General features: G+C 60.2%; 1 protein-coding gene across 1 annotated transcript in view; it reads left to right on the top strand.

Annotated features, from left to right (window-relative positions):
* Positions 1-2293: 2293 nt before the first annotated feature.
* MPPED1 (metallophosphoesterase domain containing 1) overlaps positions 2294-17515 on the top strand; it is a 43624-nt gene continuing 28402 nt past the window's right edge. Inside the window, exons 1-2 of the mRNA XM_037160094.2 lie at positions 2294-2517; positions 9513-9694. Coding sequence (XP_037015989.2) covers positions 2294-2517; positions 9513-9694 — 406 coding nt within the window. The remainder of the gene's footprint in view (positions 2518-9512; positions 9695-17515) is intronic.

Genomic DNA, 17515 nt, shown 5'->3' with positions numbered 1-17515 from the left:
ACCCTCTGTCCGTCTGCCTCTCTGTCCATCCCTCCTTCTGTCCTTCCATCCACTAATTCAGTATTTCTGGAGTATCTGTGAGAGGCCCTGGGGGGATGATGAGAATAAAATGGCAATAGCTAACATTGATTGAGCACCTACTTTGTGCTGGCCTCTGTGATAAGCAGTCTTTCATCTTTGCGGCCGCACGGGAGAGGTGCTTGTCTTCTCTCCGAGCTGTGGACCAGGAAACGGAACCTCTGGCTGGTCCCGCTACCTCCTCGGGGTCCGAGAGGTGTGGTGCTCGTCCGAGGGGCCGGGCTGAGGATTTCGGGCAGGGGCGTGTAGTAGCTGGCATTTGAGGAAACTCGGGCCCTCTTTCAGGGCTCCTGGAGCTGCCTCCTTTGCTTACACCGGACCCCCGTGCACCCCAGACGCCTGTCCCTGGGCGGCCCTCCTTGCCTCAGGCCTTGGATAGATGTGTTACCACATTGAACGGAGTAGGGATTATAACGGTTCCTGTGAATAGTAGCCGGGCTCTGGGCACTCTGCTCAGTATTCCCATTCACTTAACCTGCACAGCTGTCTTGGAAGGTGGCATTATTTTTAAACTCAGTTTCCAGAAGAGGAAGCTGAGGCTCAGAGAGGGTGGGAAGTTGGCCGAAGGCCACACCGCCGCAAGTCAGCGAGATGCTGGGGCTCAAACCCCTGTGCAGATCTGGGCTGTGGCAGCTGCCGAGGCTCCTGTCTGGGTCCCCGACAGGACGGCAGGGCTGCTTTACCAGAGGCTCTGTGAGTTTGGGGCCAGGACCCCGGTTCCCCCTCCAGAGACACCCGCCCTGCCGTGACCGAGCGCCCCGTGGGCAAACGCAGGCTTTTCCCCTTGTCCTCCCACGTGGAGAGAACAGAAGTGTGTTGCAAACCAGGGCGAGGTTTATCTGGGTGGGGGAGGGTGGTGTGGAGAAGGATATTGCGGTTGGTGGCACCTTGCATGGGTGTGGTTTCTGAGATTAAAAAAAATTAATCCATTTCTCCTTTGCGCGTGATTAAAATGTCCTCCAGTCTCTAATTTTTGTCCCTTCCCGGGTCTAATTTGTTTCCCGACGGTGTCGATTTCTCCTCCACGTGCAAGGACAGGGGCTTCTCTTCCTTCGGCGTGGCCGGGTGGGGCTGCCGGCTCAGTTTCAACGGCGCTGTTTTCTCCGGGGGGGAACGCAGTACAGATGAGCCATTGGAGGGTCTTAATGACCGAACACGGAAGCAAAACAATGTTCGTGGCATTTCTTATTTAAGCAGTTTAAGAAAATAATCATGAGTGACAAATCGATGGCCTCGGTGGGGCCGTGGGCCACCGCCCAGGGTGCGTGCTGGGCAGGGCGGCAGCGTCCCCAGGACTTGCTGTAGCCGACTAGGGGCCAGTCTCAGGGCTGCTCCGCCTGACACCCTACAAATGCAAATCCACTTTCCAATGAAGGAAATTAAAAAAAAAAGATAGCATTAGGAACCGTGATTCTCAGGGTGACAGAATTCCAGAGATCCTTAAAAGGCACCGGGGAAGCTTTTTTTTCTTTAAAGGTGGATTTCTGCCCTCCTCCCCTCCCCACCCAGGCCACCCCCTGAGCCGAGCTGGTGGATGGCGCTCCGGGAAAGTCCCCTCGCCGGCCCCGGGAACAGGCGTCTGTAGGCAACACTGATGTTGAGGAAGGAATGTGTGCCTGTGCCGCCCTGCCTGTCCGGGCTTGCAGGGATGTGGGTGTGGGCCCTGTGGGAGTGGGTGTGTTTGGGGGACTGGGGGGCAGGGGTGCGCGGGGAGGGGAGCCCTTCCTATTCCCTAATTCCACAGAGTGAAACTCCCCTCATCTGTCTGCAGAATACCCGCCACTATCCTGCCCCATCTCTGGGTAACCCGGTGGGTTGTGAAGGATTTTGTCAAAGGCGCCCCCCCAAAAAGAAGTCTTAAGTGTTTAAACATGTTGGACCCTGTGTGCATCCGTCCAGGGCGTTGTGGGTTTTTTTTTTGTCCTCTCCCTCCTTTCCCTTTTCTCTTTACCAAAGTATATTCATCAAACTGCTGAGTTGGAAAGATTTGTAATGAGTTTTTGAGCTGTACGACTGTGTTTTTTTCCTCTCCCCCCGCCCTCTCCCTCTTTCTAAATCTTCATCTGACATTAAATAAAGCAAATCCCAAACAGATTAACTGTCGCACGGTTCTGCTCCGTCTCCTCAGTCTGTTTCCAGGTCTGGCGCGGGGCCGGGCGGCGGTGGTGGCGGCAGCGGCGGCGGCAGGAGATGCCCGGGCGGCCAGCGGAGGCCCATGTGGCGCACTAGGTGGGACCCCGGCGTTCTGAAGGCGGAGGCCCTGGCCCTGCTGCCCTGCGGCCTGGGCATGGCGTTCTCCCAGTCCCACGTGATGGCCGCGCGGCGGCACCAGCACAGCCGGCTCCTCGTGGAGGTGGACGAGTACAGCTCCAACCCCACCCAAGCCTTCACTTTCTACAACATCAACCAGGGACGCTTCCAGCCACCGCACGTGCAGATGTAAGTGGGCGGCTGGCGGAGGGGCCGGCGGGGGCACAAGGTGTGGCGGGGGCGGCAGCGGCTAGGCTGGGGCTCGGAGACTGAGAAGGTGCCGGGATGCCAGGGTCACCGAGGCTCCGAGTTGGGAGGGACGGGCGAGGAGTTGGACAGCCTCGGCCTGGGGCCGATTCTGGCCCAGAGTCCTGTTTCATTTGGCGGGGAGAATGTTTTACAATTATTAAAAAATGAGGTGACTGCATATAAAAATCCAGACTTTTGGCTTTGCTTTACAAGCCCGAAAGACCTGGCAACCCCAGGGCCGCACGTCCTAAGGGCAGCCTGGCGGGGACCCCGGGGGGCTGGTTGGGGGGTGCTGAGTTGCGGCTGCCCCTTCTTGGCGTTTGGGTTGGAGACTCTGGTCTGACCCAGGTTCCTCACTGTACAGATGGGGAGACTGAGGCCCGGGGAGGGAAGGGACTTGTCCCAAGCCCAGGGCTGGTTTGGACCAGGTCTGGGGCTGGCTCTCTTCCCTGCCTTCCGCCCCTCCCTTTTGTCCAGGTCCCCCCACCCCCAACACGCTGCCTTTGAGAAAGCAGAGACACTTTCCAAAAGGACTGGGGAGCTCTGCCCCCGGCCCCCTGGGGCTGATGGGAAATACTGGGGTGCCCCAGCAGTGAGGCTGTGGGGAGACCACGAGTGGGCCCCGGGGGGACGCTTTCCCCTTTTTGGGTTTTCTCTGCTGTCTGGAGAGGTGCAGGTGGCCCAGGGTGGAGATGGGGGATTCCTGGCCCTGCCCTGGTGGCTCCCTGTGTTCCTGGAAGACCCTGCCCCCTTCATCCCTGTACCGCTGGGCTCACCTGGCGAGGAAACGAGGCCTGGACAGGTGAGGCGACCCACGCAGGTGCGCACAGCTGGTTAGGCCCAGAGCCGGCCCTGGCCGGCACAGGGCTCTCTGTGGACTTGGGTCCTTTCAGCGTCTGTGGGTGTCTATGGGTGTCTGTGGGTGTCAGCGCAGGGAGGTCAGAGACGTGGTAGGGATGTGCTGTCCCAAGCTGGCCCTCCTGACAGCTGGGCTGGGTCACGGCCTTGTGAGGGCGCAGGTGCCACCGGCCCCTAAGCCCACAAGCACCATCTCACAGGTGGGGTCCTAGAGTCTGTCTTTTTGGGGAGACCAGAGAGTCCGGCCCGATGGCCTCTTAGAGAAGCTGCTGTGGGCGCCTCCAGCCCGGAGCTGGGGGGGTGGGGTGCTGCCCCTTGTTACTGTGTGGTTCCCTCGGGACCCATCCTCTGTCGTCAAGGGCGGGCCCAGAGATGTTATTTGCAGAAGAAGGGGCCGGGGAGGGCAGGCGGGCTCCAGGCCTGGGGCTGGGGCCGGTGCCCGGAGCACCCATGTTTTGCTGGCAGCTTCCTGCTTGGGAAACTGCCTCTGGTGTCCACCGGAGGGCCGGAGGGGCGGATCTGGGCAGGACAGACGGACAGCCCTGGGTCTCGGGCATGTCGCTGTCTGGGACCTTGAGGCCTGGCAGGGAGGGAGGCCTTCCAGGCTCCCTTTGGTGGGCGCTGGCCACCGGGGCCGGAAGTGGACATACCCGGGGTCCCCAGACTCTGGGCAGCGGGAGTGGTGGTATACGTGTGAGTGTGCACGGCCGTGTGCGTGCCCACACAGCCTGTCCCCAGGCACCGTGCAGGACACCGCCATGCCGAGTAGCACCAGGCACAGCTGTCACCGTCAGCGCCTCTGTCTCTCCCCACGGACACACAGCAGCCTCAGCCCCAGCACAGACCGAGGGAAACAGCCAGACCTTGGAGAGCAGGCTGAGGGGCTGAGGGAGGACCCTTCGGAGAAGGCGGCTCCTGGGCTGAGACCCAGAGGAGGATGAGGCGGGGGCAGCAAGCCGGAGGGGGCTGGGCCGGGGGCGTCTGAGGGCTGGGTGGAGGGCGCCCCCGCAGGCCGGGCTGTGTCCTGAGCAAGGACAGTGGGTGGCAGTGAAAGAGAGTGATTTCCCCTTTAACTCACCAGCACCTGCTGGTTGTTTGTTGGTCCGTCCGTCTGTCCGTTCATTTATTCATCCGTTCAGGATGCTTGTGAGCGGCCGGTGGCCGGCTGGTCAGAACTGCCCGCTCTGGGCTGGCCTGCCTGGGTGTGGTCCTGCCTCGGTCCCCACTCACCAGCCCCGGGGTGAGTGCTGAGTACCCCTGACACGGGGGGCAGGTGGCAGGCCTGCCATAGAGGCGGTAAGGCACAGGGTGCAGTTGGGAGAAGTGCTCTGGAGAAACGCTCACTGGCTCTCTTGTGGCCTCCCAGCTGAGTGGCCGGAGCAGATTCACGTGGGCCTGCGTGTCCACGTCCCGGCTGCTCCGTGCGGCCCCGGCTGGGGTGGGGCCGGGCCTCCGTGGGCAGTTGGGCCCCGAGAGCCCGGAAAGAGCGGGTGCAGAGCCCAGTTCCCGACTCCTCGTTTAGGGCTCTGAAACACAACCTTGCACAGGGCTGGGTGAAGCCAGGGCCGGGAGAAGACTTGGGGGGCTGCTGCCTCCTGGCCGACCCCCCCCAGCCCCCAGGCCCCGAGCGCCGGGGAAGCGTGCGGGTTTCCATGGTGCGTCTCCACGGAGGCAGGCGCGGGAGACGGATGCCACTCCCTGACACGTGATTCGTCACCGCCCTGGGCTTTGTCTCTGGGCTGAGGGAGTGAGGGGCCTTATTTAATAAATCCACAATTTATATTTAATAACAGCAGCGGCAGTCCAAACGTGGCCTCCGGCGGAGCCGCGTGACTCGCACAGCGGTCCCCGGAGACCCCGGTGGTAACGGGGCTGCCTTTGCCCGAGTCGTGAATCTCTAGCCCTGGGCCTCTGGGTTTCGGGCCCTGAGACCCTGCCCTTGGGGCCCGAGAACCTTTGCAGTGGCCTGGCAGAGCCCCTGCAGCCACCGGCCTTCTGTCCTCGGTGGGTGGGTGGCCATGTGGCCTGGTGGTCGGTGAGAAGACGGGTACTGCTGGTGGGACGGGGTCACCTCGGGGGTCCGTGGTACAGGTGCCCGGGGTTGGGGGAGGGACGCTGGTGTCAGGCTTGTGCCTCTTCTCTCTGGCTTTTAAAAAGAGTCCTGTCGGTGGACACCTGAGTCCCCTGGTTCCAAGACTCTCCAAGAGCATTGGGCTTTGGGGGCTCTTGAAGGATGTGCCCATCCAGGGTGGGGGGGCACAGCCGAGTGCCAGGCCAGGGGTGGCCCCTTTGTGTTCCCAGCCCTCCCAACTGTGCCGATCCCCTTTCTTGGTGAGACTGAGGCTTCAGAAGGGACCCTGTGGCCTCTGGCCCTTCCATCGGCTGAGACGTCTCTAGGAGACAGAGAGCATCGGCCTGGAGCAGGGGTGAGGGGAGTGGGGAGGGGACGAGGCAGGGGCTCTGAACCCAGGCTCTGTCTGGCTCTCTGCCCCCATCCAGCACCCCGTTCTGAGGGGCCCCGGGAGCGGCAGCTGCTTCTTGCTTCCTTGGAAGCCCATTCTTCTCGCCCGGGCCCTCGCCCATGCTGTTCTCTCTGCCTCCCTGACTCTGCCCTGCTGACACCTCAGACCTCACTTGGGTGTCACTTCCCCGGGGGAGGCCTTCCCTGATCCTGCCCAGGTCTCTCTCCCTCCCTCGGCCCCCTGCCCCGGCTCCAGGCACACACAGGCTTCCCCTTCACGGCATACGCTTCAGCCTGTGGTTTATACATTCACCTGTGGGGTGGTTTTCTAAGCGCCCCTGCCCTCCACCAGCACAGGCTGGTCCCTCAAGCCGTGTAGCAGGAAGAAGAAAGCAAAGGGAGGCAGGAGGAGGCATGGAGCATGGCCCAGGGGGCGCAGCAGATCAAGGAGGACATCCTGGGGGAGGTGGCAGAACCCCTGGACTTGGAGAAGCAGCACAAGCGAAGGCCAGGGGGTGGGGAGGAGGGGCCGGCGTGGAGATGCAGGAGGGCAGCGTGGCAGTGTCACCTTGGAACCGGGACTTTGTGGAAAAGCGTTGTCAGTTGTGTGACACTGAGCCAGTGAGTCACTGCCCCTCCTTTGGGCCTCAGTTTCCCCACCTGTAGAGTGAGAGGAGGGGACTGGAGGACTCTCCCATTCCAAAACACCATGGCTAGTGCCCTGGCACATGGCTGGACGTGTAGCTGGAATCTAGCTCGAAGGGAGGAGCCCCCTGCACCTTGCCCCCCACCGTCAGAGCCCCCCTTTCCCCAGACACAGGGAGACGGGGAGGCGGGCCTCTGCTTTTGATGCCCGTGGGAGGTTTTGGCACCAGGAGCTGCGTCTGCAGGGAGCTAATGCTCGTGGGAAAGAGCAGCCACGATGGGACCGAGCAGCTACGATGGGACCGGGCTGGGAGGGCCCGGGGGCCTGTGAGGGCGGTGCTGAGCTGTGCTGCACCCTGGGTCTCACCACTGCTGCGCCCCTGATCCTGAGGGAAGGCCCCTCGTTAGGCGGGGGGACAGGCTGTGGGCCTCAGGTCTCAGAGAGAGAGGGAGCACTCGGCCTTCACAGGTCCCTGCAGAACATCACTGGGAAATAACCGCTTGGTGTCGCAGGAAGGTGTTGAGGTGCCCAAACCTCGTCGGGAAGGCCCAGGCTCAGGTCTGGTCTCTGACTGCCTAGCTGGGGTCTCGGACATGGGTCTGACTTTTCGGCGCCTCAGTTCTTTGGGGCTGCTGTGACGCAGAGGATGTTGCCGCCATAAATTCGAGAAACCCAACTTGGATGGTCTCAAGGGAAAAAGAGTTTACTGGCTCCTGTAATCGGCCAGGAAGTCTGGTTCGGGCTCTGGGTTCAGACGCAGCTGGGTCCAGGCACCAAACGGTGCCACGCAGCCTGCCCGCCCGCCCATCCCTGGTTGGTGTGCTCCCTCCCCTTTCTCCAAACCTCGGCTCTTCTCGGTCTTCTCCTCGAGTCCAGACGCAGGCTGGGTTTCCGGGAGCTCCAGGAGGCGGCCATGGGTACGCTCCTTGCGTCTAGCAGACGCCCATCAGTTAAGAGGCACTTTTGTCTGCAGATTGTTGACTGAATGACAGGGGCGAGGTCCAGGCCCTAGTCCAGCCTGGCATGGGTTCTGGAACCGGAAACCGGCTTCACATTTTCCACTCTGCTGGCTCCCGCAGCTGAGGTCCTGGGCAAGGCAGTGTTTCCCGTGCCTCAGTTTCTCCTTCCGCGAGATGGGCACACCCCTTAGCTCCCTAGCCCGTGGTCACTGTGCAGGCGAAGGGCGTGGATGCGTGGGGAGTGCCGAGAGATAACGCACCCCCAATTCTCGGGAACCGCCCCTCCCATTCCTGCTGTTACCCGGCTCAGCGTTTGTTACCATCCAGATAGCCGGAGGCCGGTGCCGGGAAATGAGTCTTTATTTTTTCTCTGGGGATGAGTAGGTTTGCATCTTCAGTGAGCTCAGAAGCCTCAGGGTGGAGGGAAATGGGAACAGAGTTAATTAAAGAGCCTGGGCCCGGCCCAGGGCTGGTGACGCTGGTGGGGGCAGAGGGGCTCCTCCGGAAGGGGACTCGCAGGAGGGGAGGTGCTGGGGATGGGGGGGCTCTGCAGGTGGCCTCTCGCTCCCTCCCCCTTCTTCGTCTCTCTTTGTCTCTCACTTGGCATGCCCACAACCTCCGTGTGTGTGCGCGCGTGTGTGTGTGTGTGTGTGTGTGTGTGTGTGTGTGTGTGTGTGAATGAGTGAGTGAATTTGATTGGCTCACTCATGTCCCTGTGCTGGGCCAATAGCCCAGTGGTGATTGGCTGCCCTTGGTCCCACAGCTGTGTTGGGGCGGGCAGGGTGTACAGGTGGGTTCAGAGAGCAGCTACCTGCAAGACCCTCTGCCACATGGGGTGGGGGAGGGGAGGGAGGGACCCTGAGGACAGAGGAGTAGCGGAAATTAGAGAAGGAGAGCTGAGTTTCCGGATCAGCTCAGGCACCACCTCCTTCTCTGGCTCCCGGCCCCGCTGCTGCCCCATCAAGGTTAGTGGCTTCATTGTCCCTGACCGGCCAAGTCAGGGGTCCCTGGCCTGGGATCACGCCTGGGTCATCCCTGCGGCCCCAGCACTGAGCGTGGGGGTTGGCAACAGGTGTGGCCAGAAGGTGCTGTGTTGAATGAACAAGTGAATGAAGAGGGAGGGGAGGTGCCCCCCGCACCCTCCTGTGGTCATCACTGGACTCACTTGGGAATTTTCCTCTCCGCCCAGTCGGACCCAGTGCCGACCGTGACGGGGAGAGGCTGGGCGGACGGAGTGTGCAGATGCGCCCGCACATTAGCATGCTGAACCCGCTTCTCTCGTAAGGTGTTAATTAAATTTCTTTGAAGTATATTGTCTGAAAAAAAAAGGATAATTAGAAAGATGTCTTTAAAAGTATTTATGTAACTGATATGGTCCCGCTTTTGGTTTGCCGCATAATTAGATTTAAACACAACTAACTCCTGGAGCGGCACCCTCATTTGGAGAGAGCCGCTCGTTGAAATGCCGTCGTGCTGCTGTTAAGGGTCCCGAGCCTGGCAGAGTCGCTGCTTAGCAGAGAGGCAGCGAGGCAGAGGGGCGGGGGCGGGGCACTTCTTCCCCGGGACACCGGCCGCTGGCTCGGCCAAGCGAAGGCAAGGCCAAGTGTTCTGCTTCTGGCAGCACTTAGCAACAAGTGGCAGAGCTGGTCTGGGTCCAGAACCACTCTGACACCCCCTGGGTGGCCCGCGTCCTCAGGAGGGTCAGACCACTGCACAGTTGGAGAAATTGCCGCCCCTCTCTGGTGCTTTTGTTTCACGTGCTCCCTCGGCGTCCCCCATCGCCGGGGCTGTCCTCGGCTGCTTCTTGTGCCCTGCACAGCCCTGGGGACTCATTTCTATCACCTACACCACGGACGTGGGTCCCTGCATTCTCACTGGTGTCCAGCGTGCACCCAAGGGGGTGGTTTTGGGGTTGGAGACACCTTACCCTCCTTATCATAAAGACAGGGCTGCAGACAGTCCCACAGCCCTGTGACCGTAGCCGTGACCACGTTGTGTTCTGTCCCCGTAGGGTGGACCCCGTGCCTCACGACGCCCCCAAGCCGCCTGGCTACACCCGCTTCGTGTGCGTGTCCGACACCCACTCCAGGACGGACCCCATCCAGATGCCCTACGGCGACGTGCTCATCCACGCCGGGGACTTCACGGAGCTGGGGCTCCCGAGCGAGGTGAAGAAGTTCAACGAGTGGCTTGGTAGGTGCCGGGCGGCAGGGGGCTTCTGCCGAGGTCCAGGCCTGGGGCTGCCCCTGAGCCTGGCGGTCCTTCCTCCCTGCTCTGTCTGCCTGTCCCCCGCCTGCCTGGGGAAGCCTTCCTTGACCTCCGGACCAGGTCACTGCCCCCGCGCTCTCTGGTCTCACCTCGGCCCTCTCCCACCCGGCCTTCGTCTGGGCTGGGACTTCCCGTTCGTGTGTGGGGATTTGGGGCCCAGGAGACCCCCTCCCAGAGGGACTTTTTCCCAGCTGTGTCTTGGTCCACTGGCATGTCCAGCCCCCCAGTGCCTGGTGCAGGTAGGTGCTGAATGAACAGGGGATGAAGGAGTGAGTGAGAGAGCATGTGGCCGAGCAGGCGGGTGGGTGAACGGCTGCCTGGGCATGGCAATGCCAGGGCGGGCGCTCAGCGGGGTCACACTGGCTTGGCCACCTACCGCCCTTGATGGCTTCCCCGGTAAGGGGACCCCCTGGGCCTCTGGGGCCCAGGCGTGGGCACAAGCAACACGGTGTCCAGGGTGGTAGGCCATGATTTGCAAGCACGCCCCCAGGGCTCTGTGGCTTTTTACTTTCTTCCCGAATAAGAAAGACATAGGTCCCAGGTGTCCCCTGGGGAAGGCTGCTTGTTTGGAATCTAGAGAAACCTCGCCACGAGTCCCCAGGGGAGGGGGACACAGATGGACTGGCCCCGGGTGGCCCTGTGTGCTGGCTGCCATCTAAGAGGCGCGGGCGCAGGGCTGGCCACCTCCGGGCGCCGCCCAGCTCCCCTGCCAGACAGTCCACCTGCCCAGAGGGTATCCCGCTGGGCAGTCAGCTGGGAGCTGCAGGAGCAGAGCAGCCAGGAGCGGGGTGGCAGCTGCGGTGAGCAAGAGGCCGGCTTTGCCGGCTGAGACAAATATTTACAAGCAAGGCCTTCTCCTCCGCTTGGCAGGCTCAGAGCTTTCAGTATTGATTTTCCAAATGGGGAATTCTAAGCAAGGGCCCTGCCTGGGCTGACCCTGTGAAGGCTGGGGTGGGACAGGGCCCCTGCAGGGTGGGCCTGCCCGAGGCCTCTCACCTTGCCTGGAGCTGCTGCGGGGTCTGGGCCGCCTCCTGGGAGGGACCCTCTCTGAGCCTGGCTTCTGACCCTCAAAGGACAGGAGGCCTCACTCGACTGAGCCCAGAGCCCATGTCCAGGGCAGGGGACCGGAGTAGCAGTGTGCCAGGCTCCCCAGAGCCACTGCCCAGTTGAATTTTGGGAACAGGTGTTCGGGGTGGATCCTTACTGGACAGAAGAGGACGCTGCTCCCCACCTTGCTCCCTCGCACTGAGGTTCTTAGGGTGGGGACTGTTTCCGAGGTGCCGGCCCGCACGCTACTTTGGGTGTGGTGAAGGAATGGACTCTTGTTGCCCGCACAGCGGGGATGACTCCTAGTGCTGTGGCCGGTGTGACCCCCCACCTGCCTCGTCACAGAAGTCAGAAGAGAAGTGTAGGGGCCTTCTTCCTAATTTGCATTTGGAGTCGGATGCATTTATTCTCCTGAGTTATTGCGGGTAGGAAGGGTGAGCTTACAAAGGGGTTTTTTACAGAAGGTTTCCCCCGGGGCCTCCCCCCTTTGCTGCCTTCGGGTGTTTGCAGAGTCATGCTGTCACTCAGGGGTGGGGGTGGGATGTCCCACACCTGGCCCGGGGGCCGCTCTGACCTGGACCGATGGCCCAGCAGCCTGTGTGTCGGTGATGGCTTATACGAGTCTCCTGCAGCCGGCTTTGAAAGGACTTGTCCACGGCACAAGGTGAGACGCCCCTCTGTGGGCTGGCCGTCCAGTCCCCAGGGATGTGGTCCTCCTGGCCGAGAAGCGGGCCGTGCATTCCCTGGGCACCTCCAGGCGCACCTGCACAGGTGTTTGTTTACGGGGAGTCCGTATCTGCTGAGTTGACGAGTCCCCCGGATTCTGGGAGCCCTTCGGTGCCACTCTTTTTGCGTGTCAGTATCATCAAATCATTTCACCCCCCTGACAATGGGAGCAGGCAGGATCACTGTCACCCCCATTTTACAGAGAAGAAAACCGAGGCCCAGAGAAGGGGCGACTTGCCCAGGCCCACGCAGGGTCCCAGCTGGGATTCCAGCCCAGGCAGCCGGGCTCTTGGGCTGAGCTCTTGGTGCCTCCCTCTGGCTCCCCCCTCCCCGGTTCTTCTCAGGGTGAACCCTCTCTGGAGCCCCCTTGAGGCGAGGGCTGCGCCTCTGGTTGCAGAGGTCCGGGCTCTGCACCCTGCCCGGGGCTGTGGCAGCCAGGTGTCCTCCATGAGCTTCAGCGGCCTCATTTCAAATGGGGGTGGAGGACTCCCTGTGCCCTGCGCACCCCCAAAAGTGGTTCTGAGGCTTTGCTGGGCCGGGGAGAACCACGAAGGCCCATGGGCTGTGGGGCGCCTGCCCTAGGACTGGCAACTAGCCCGGTCCACTGCTCCCTCTGGGGACAGCAGGGGCCGCGGGTCGGTCCCAAAGGTGGGCACCTTTGACCGAGCCCTGGGCTAGTTTGTGTAGGCTGGGGGAGCAGTAGGAGAGGGTGTGTGCAAGCACGTGTGGATTTCCTGAGAAAGGTGGGCGTGTGACCTCAGCCGTGCCAACAGCACACGGAAGATACTGGAAGGAAATACGAACTCGTCTGTTCAGTGTACCTCACTGAGAGCGCCCTGTGTGTCAGGCGTGTCCCTGGCATGTCCCTGGCACTGGGGCGATAGTGGGGACAGGGACGGGCCCTGCTCCCATTTCGGTGATGGGCGGACAGTGGCTCGAGAGACACACAAGAAGCAATAAGGACGCCGTCTGTGGAGCGCCAGCCCAGGCACCTGCTGGTGCCTGAGTGCAATCAGGGAAGGCCTCCCGGAGGAGGTGGCCTTGGACGAGGGATAGAGGAGGAGAATGAGGCAGAGGTGGGAGCGACGCTCCAGGCCGAGGGCACACTGGCTGCGAAGGCCCTGCGGCGGGAGCAGAGGGCAAGGCACGTGTTGGGTGAGGAGGGTCACGGGAGGGGTGCCAGTTTGCACAGGCCCAGGACAGGAGAGTGGGGCTGAGAGAGTCTGGGGTGATGAGAGTCTGGGAATTTGATGCAGGGGAGGGATCTGTAAAGATGCCGTCAGAGGCCTGGGCTGCAGAGTGGAGGGACAGCGAGGCCAGAGAGGGCAATGCGTCCACCACATTCCGGAACTCTGGTTCCCCCCGGGGCGGGTGCTGAGAGAGGTTTTATCTTCTGCCTCATGGTTCGCTGTCTTCCTCCCCCTTGTTTTTTTTGCAAAAAGCATGCTGTTATTTGGTAGCATTGAATAAAAGCAACACTGAAATCTTTGTTTTGAATGAAACATTGACCTCTCCAGTGTCTGGTGCAACAGTCCCAGTATGGGGGCAGGGTGGCAGCACCAGCCTCAGGTCGGTCCTGGGCTCGCCCAGCCCCTTAGAAGGACACCAAGTGCCCCTTCACCAGGCCCGCTGGCCCAGCCCTCCTGTCTGTGTGTGTGTGTGTGTGTGTGTGTGTGTGTGTGGTGTGTGCAGGGTGGGGGGGCAGTTTTTCTCCACGAGGACACACAGCTGAATTCTGAACCTGTCAATTCATGAGCCGGGATTTGCAAGAGGCCAGAAAGCCCACTCTTGCTTTCGCTGTCGGCGCTGGGCAGGTGCCGGGCTGGCTTCCCCGCCCCTACACCCGCACCCCTCCATTTAGGAGGAGCCTGTGCCTCTGCACCCTCACTCCTGCGGCCCCACACCCACAGCCTCGCTCCTGCCATGGCCTTGGGAGTGACCCCCAGAGGCCACGGGCAGGTTTGTTCTCTCCTGGCCTCTGCTTGACCCTTCCAACTGGGCTTCTCCTCCCCTGTTTCCACACCTCCCTCTCTGGGCACCCCGCTCCCCATCTCCTTTGGCCTCCTGCTCATAGTCCCCCCAGCTGCCTCTCCCACCCTGACCTACAGAACGCTGCCATCTCTCTCCCCAGCCTAGATCTTTCTCAGATTCTGCCAGGGTATTGTTCTGTCTTTTCAGGAGACACCTCCTCCTGGCTGTCTGCCAGGATTTCAGACTCATTCCATCCCAAACTGAACTCTGGTACCTCAGACCCATCCCCACATGCTACTGTAAGGTATAGCCCTCCAGCGTGGTGTTTTGAGACCCTCCCTACCTCAGCTCCTGCGCCCCCTTCTCCTTTCCCTCTGAGGCAGGTGTCCGCTGTCATCTCTTATTATTCCGACCCCGCTGCTGTCTGCCCTGCCTGGGCTCCTCTCAAGTGGGCTGGCCTGCCCGGCGCCCTTCCTCCTGCGGGTCCTCGGAGCCCGGCCCAGCCTGGTGCTCAGGGGGCTGGGCAGGTGGCGGCTGAATCTGCCTGGAGAGGTCTGCAGGGCCGAGGCTGGGCCAGTGCATTAGGTGGCACAGCCCTCCGCAGAGCCGGGCAGGGGAGGAAGGCGAGGGCCCCGTAGTGGCGCATTTAGAAGTTATAATTAACTTTTTACTGGCGCCCTAGCATAAAGCGATATATAAGACAATATAAAAGGGGTCCAAGGATTTCACTAAATAGAGCTAGGTCTTTTGCAAGTAAACCCTTAATTAAAATCTGTGAGGGAGGAGAGGAGAGGAGAGGAAGGGACGTGGAGAACCCTTCCAGGTGGTTGCTTTGGTTCTTGCTTCATTTGCCACCGCGTTGAAGACAGAGGGGAGGGGCCAGGGCTCGGGGGATTGGGGGGCGGCTTCAGGAATGGGCCACCGCCTTCCTGCCTCGTTGCAGTTCAAGGCGGCAGCCAAGGCCCGGGCTCTAGGGGGAGACGAGGGGTGGCCACGCAGGAGCAGAAATTGCGATCTGTGGAAAATGGCAACTTCAGATGAAGCTGTGACCGTCACCCCAAGGCCACTTCACTGCCCAAGTTCAGCTGTTTCCTTCCCCCCGGCCTCCCTTCACTGGGGGCAGCCGACCTTGACATGGGGGCTGAGTTATCACTCTGCTCCCCCTGCTCTGCCCCCAGCAGCCTCTGCGAGCCCTTCTGTTCTTATTCCTTTCATTTTTTTTACGTGGGTGCCCCCTCTTCTCGCCGGGAGGTTCTTATCTGTGTGATTGGCTTGCCCTGCTCGGGCCGCACCTCGCTCTGGCTTCCGTCTCTCTGGGCTCGGTCCCGCCCTGAGGCCGAGGAACGTCCGTGGGGGGCGGGCATCCCAGGTTCTGCCCATCAGGTCCAAGAGGCGGCGTCGGGGCAGCCCCGCCTGCCTGTCCCAGGTGGGGCGCCCTGCCCTGGAGTGTCCTGGGGCGGAGCCCTGCCTTTCCCCTGGCCCAGGTGGGTGGGTGGGGTGGGGCCGGTGAGGTGGGGATCAGGGGCGTGAGCGGCTCTGACTGGCCCCCCACTGACTCGGGGTCGGGAAAATGACAGCAGGGGACAGAGCACTTAGCGGGGCTTCCTGGGGCCACTTTGGGCCCTGCCGCCACCAGCCAGGGGACCTTGCTTCTCCCACACTGGGTGCCCAAGCCCATAAAATGTGGGTGCCAGTTTGGACCACGTGCTAATGAAGCCCCCTGATGACATTCCTGCTGTCCTGAACCCCTGGCCTGGGGAGCTCTGTCTGGGGGTTCGCCACTCCCCTGGCTGTGACTGCAGGAGATGGGAGGGGCCCATACTCACCCCGTCAACATGTGTTGTGGGGGGGGGGCACTACACTCACTTGTTTGGGGTTGAGATCGAGCAGCGGGGTGAGAACTTGGATCTCATTCTGTGTTAGAGAGGCTGCTGGGGGCAAGGCAGGGGAGGGACGTGGTCTGACTCCGGTTTTGAAGGACCTCTGGCTGCTGGGGGAGCGGGGTGCAGCAGGCAGGGGGGGTATGAGGCTCCCGGGGGGCTGGTGCTGGTGTCACCCAGAGGTGAGGGGACCGGAAGGGGGCCAGTGGGACCGAGAGCAGTGTGGGGGGGGCAGCCGTAGTTTGGAGGCGAAATCAGTGGGGTTCGCCCATAGGGGGTGGAGGCGGAGAGTGAGCAAGACCCCTGACCTGCTGCCCAGCAGCGGGCCCGGCTGGAGGCAGGCCTCCTGCAACTAGTCGTCAGGTGAACAGGAAGAAAAAGACATGTTTGGGGATATGGTCCCTTCAACCAAAACATCCGACCAACGTTTCTTTTCCTTTTAAAAGAGCGTATCGTAACCGCCGAGGACGTGCCGTAGACCGGAAGCGGCCTCTGTCCCGTAGGCTCTTTGGTTTGATGCAATGGCTGGAGTCAGACACTTTCAGAAACACTTTGTTCTCACACAGGCTCAAGATGGGATATTTAAAACCAGAATGTCCTTCGACTCTGGGCTTCATATCACCCCAACACCATCTGCTCAGAGGCCACCGGTGTCCGCGGGGTTGGCCGTGTCCGGCTGCACCGGCCACAGTGACCGGCAGGCGGGGCCTCGTCCAGGGAGGGGTAGATGTTCAGGTGAAAAATGGGCGGGCAGTGCACCAGAAGTGTGGCTTTTGCTTAAAAAATTAATTTTCTGGATTTTTTCATTCAAAAATTCCCACAAAGTTCACAGCGCGTTTTAGGGGCTACCGAGGAGAAAAGTAACTTCCTATAAAGATGAAAAACCTAGAATTCTAACGTCATAGTCAGCGATTTTGGCCAGCCACCATTTCATGTTAATGTGTGGCCCCTCGAAATTCAGTGCTACAGTTACAGAACGGACAGCCGGGGGGTGCGGGTGAACAATACACTATTACCGAATGGGTCCCCCTCTTGTGCTTGGGGGGTCCCCCACCCCGTACTAGGTTCGCCTTGCCCGCCGCCAGGGAAAGACTTCTCTCAATGCCAGAGATTGGTGAAAAGGAAAGGGGTTCTTTCTTTAAAGAGTTATACAAACTTAAGAGTAATAACTTAATGTCTTCATTGAGATCCCAAAGTCCTTTAGAATACCCAGAACCACACATTCCTTCCTTTCCCCTCTGCCCAATCTGTGGCACCATATCTCGGAAAAAGAAATAGAAGTAAAAAGAAATAGAAGTCCGTGGTTCTTCTCTGCCCAAGCCACATGGTCCCAAAAAGATGCAGCAAGGCAGCAGCACCTGGGTTTAAATCCCAGCGCCAATTTCCCATGTTGCACCATTCCTGACTCCGCCCACAATTGGCCACAGCTGCCAGCATTCCCGTATTCTTCCAGCTTTACTGGGCTGCAGTAAGTCTGGGCAGGTATGGCCCCGTGGTGCGGGGCCAATCACCTCCAAGTTCTTATGTAAGTGCTGTAACCGGGGGGTGTTGCCTCCCAATTACAGCCTGGGTTGAAGTCACTCCCATCCCCCTGGCTCAAAGCAGGGCCACAGCTGTTTAACATATCCATGAAACCAGTTAAGGTTATAGGTATGTTAAACGACCATTCTAGAGGTTATCTGCAAAACTGTTATTCAAAACAGCTCTCGATGGCCCTGCTCCATACATCCCACCCCCCCCAGCTCAGACTTGTAGGAGTGAGGACATCTTATATATACTTTTTTCCTAATATTTCCTGGACACCGAGTTCCGGACCCCATTACAAATCCCTCTTTGGGGCCCCTGCTTGGCTGCACCCTGTTATACATTAATTACCTGTTTAGGGCAGAATGGCTTAGAAAATAAAATGAGGCTGCCTGAGTCTGAGTGTATGTGTCTTTCAAACATCTCTGGCAGTGTTTTTTTTTTAAGATCATCGTCCTAAATTTTTTAGGATGCATCTAATTAAAAAGTTTTTAATTAGATGCCTTAAATTTAAAGAAAGATTTAAAATATTTAAACAAGGGAGAGATGCATTTTTCTAAAAGCTCGGAGCCTTCTGAAAGTCCTTTTCTGGTTTTGT

This window comes from Artibeus jamaicensis, unplaced genomic scaffold, assembly GCF_021234435.1.
Source record: "Artibeus jamaicensis isolate MK-2021 breed Jamaican fruit bat unplaced genomic scaffold, CSHL_Jam_final contig_233, whole genome shotgun sequence".
NCBI lineage: Eukaryota > Metazoa > Chordata > Mammalia > Chiroptera > Phyllostomidae > Artibeus > Artibeus jamaicensis.
The sequence above is the reverse complement of the archived record's forward strand: the minus strand, read 5'-3'. Positions and strand labels throughout refer to the sequence as shown.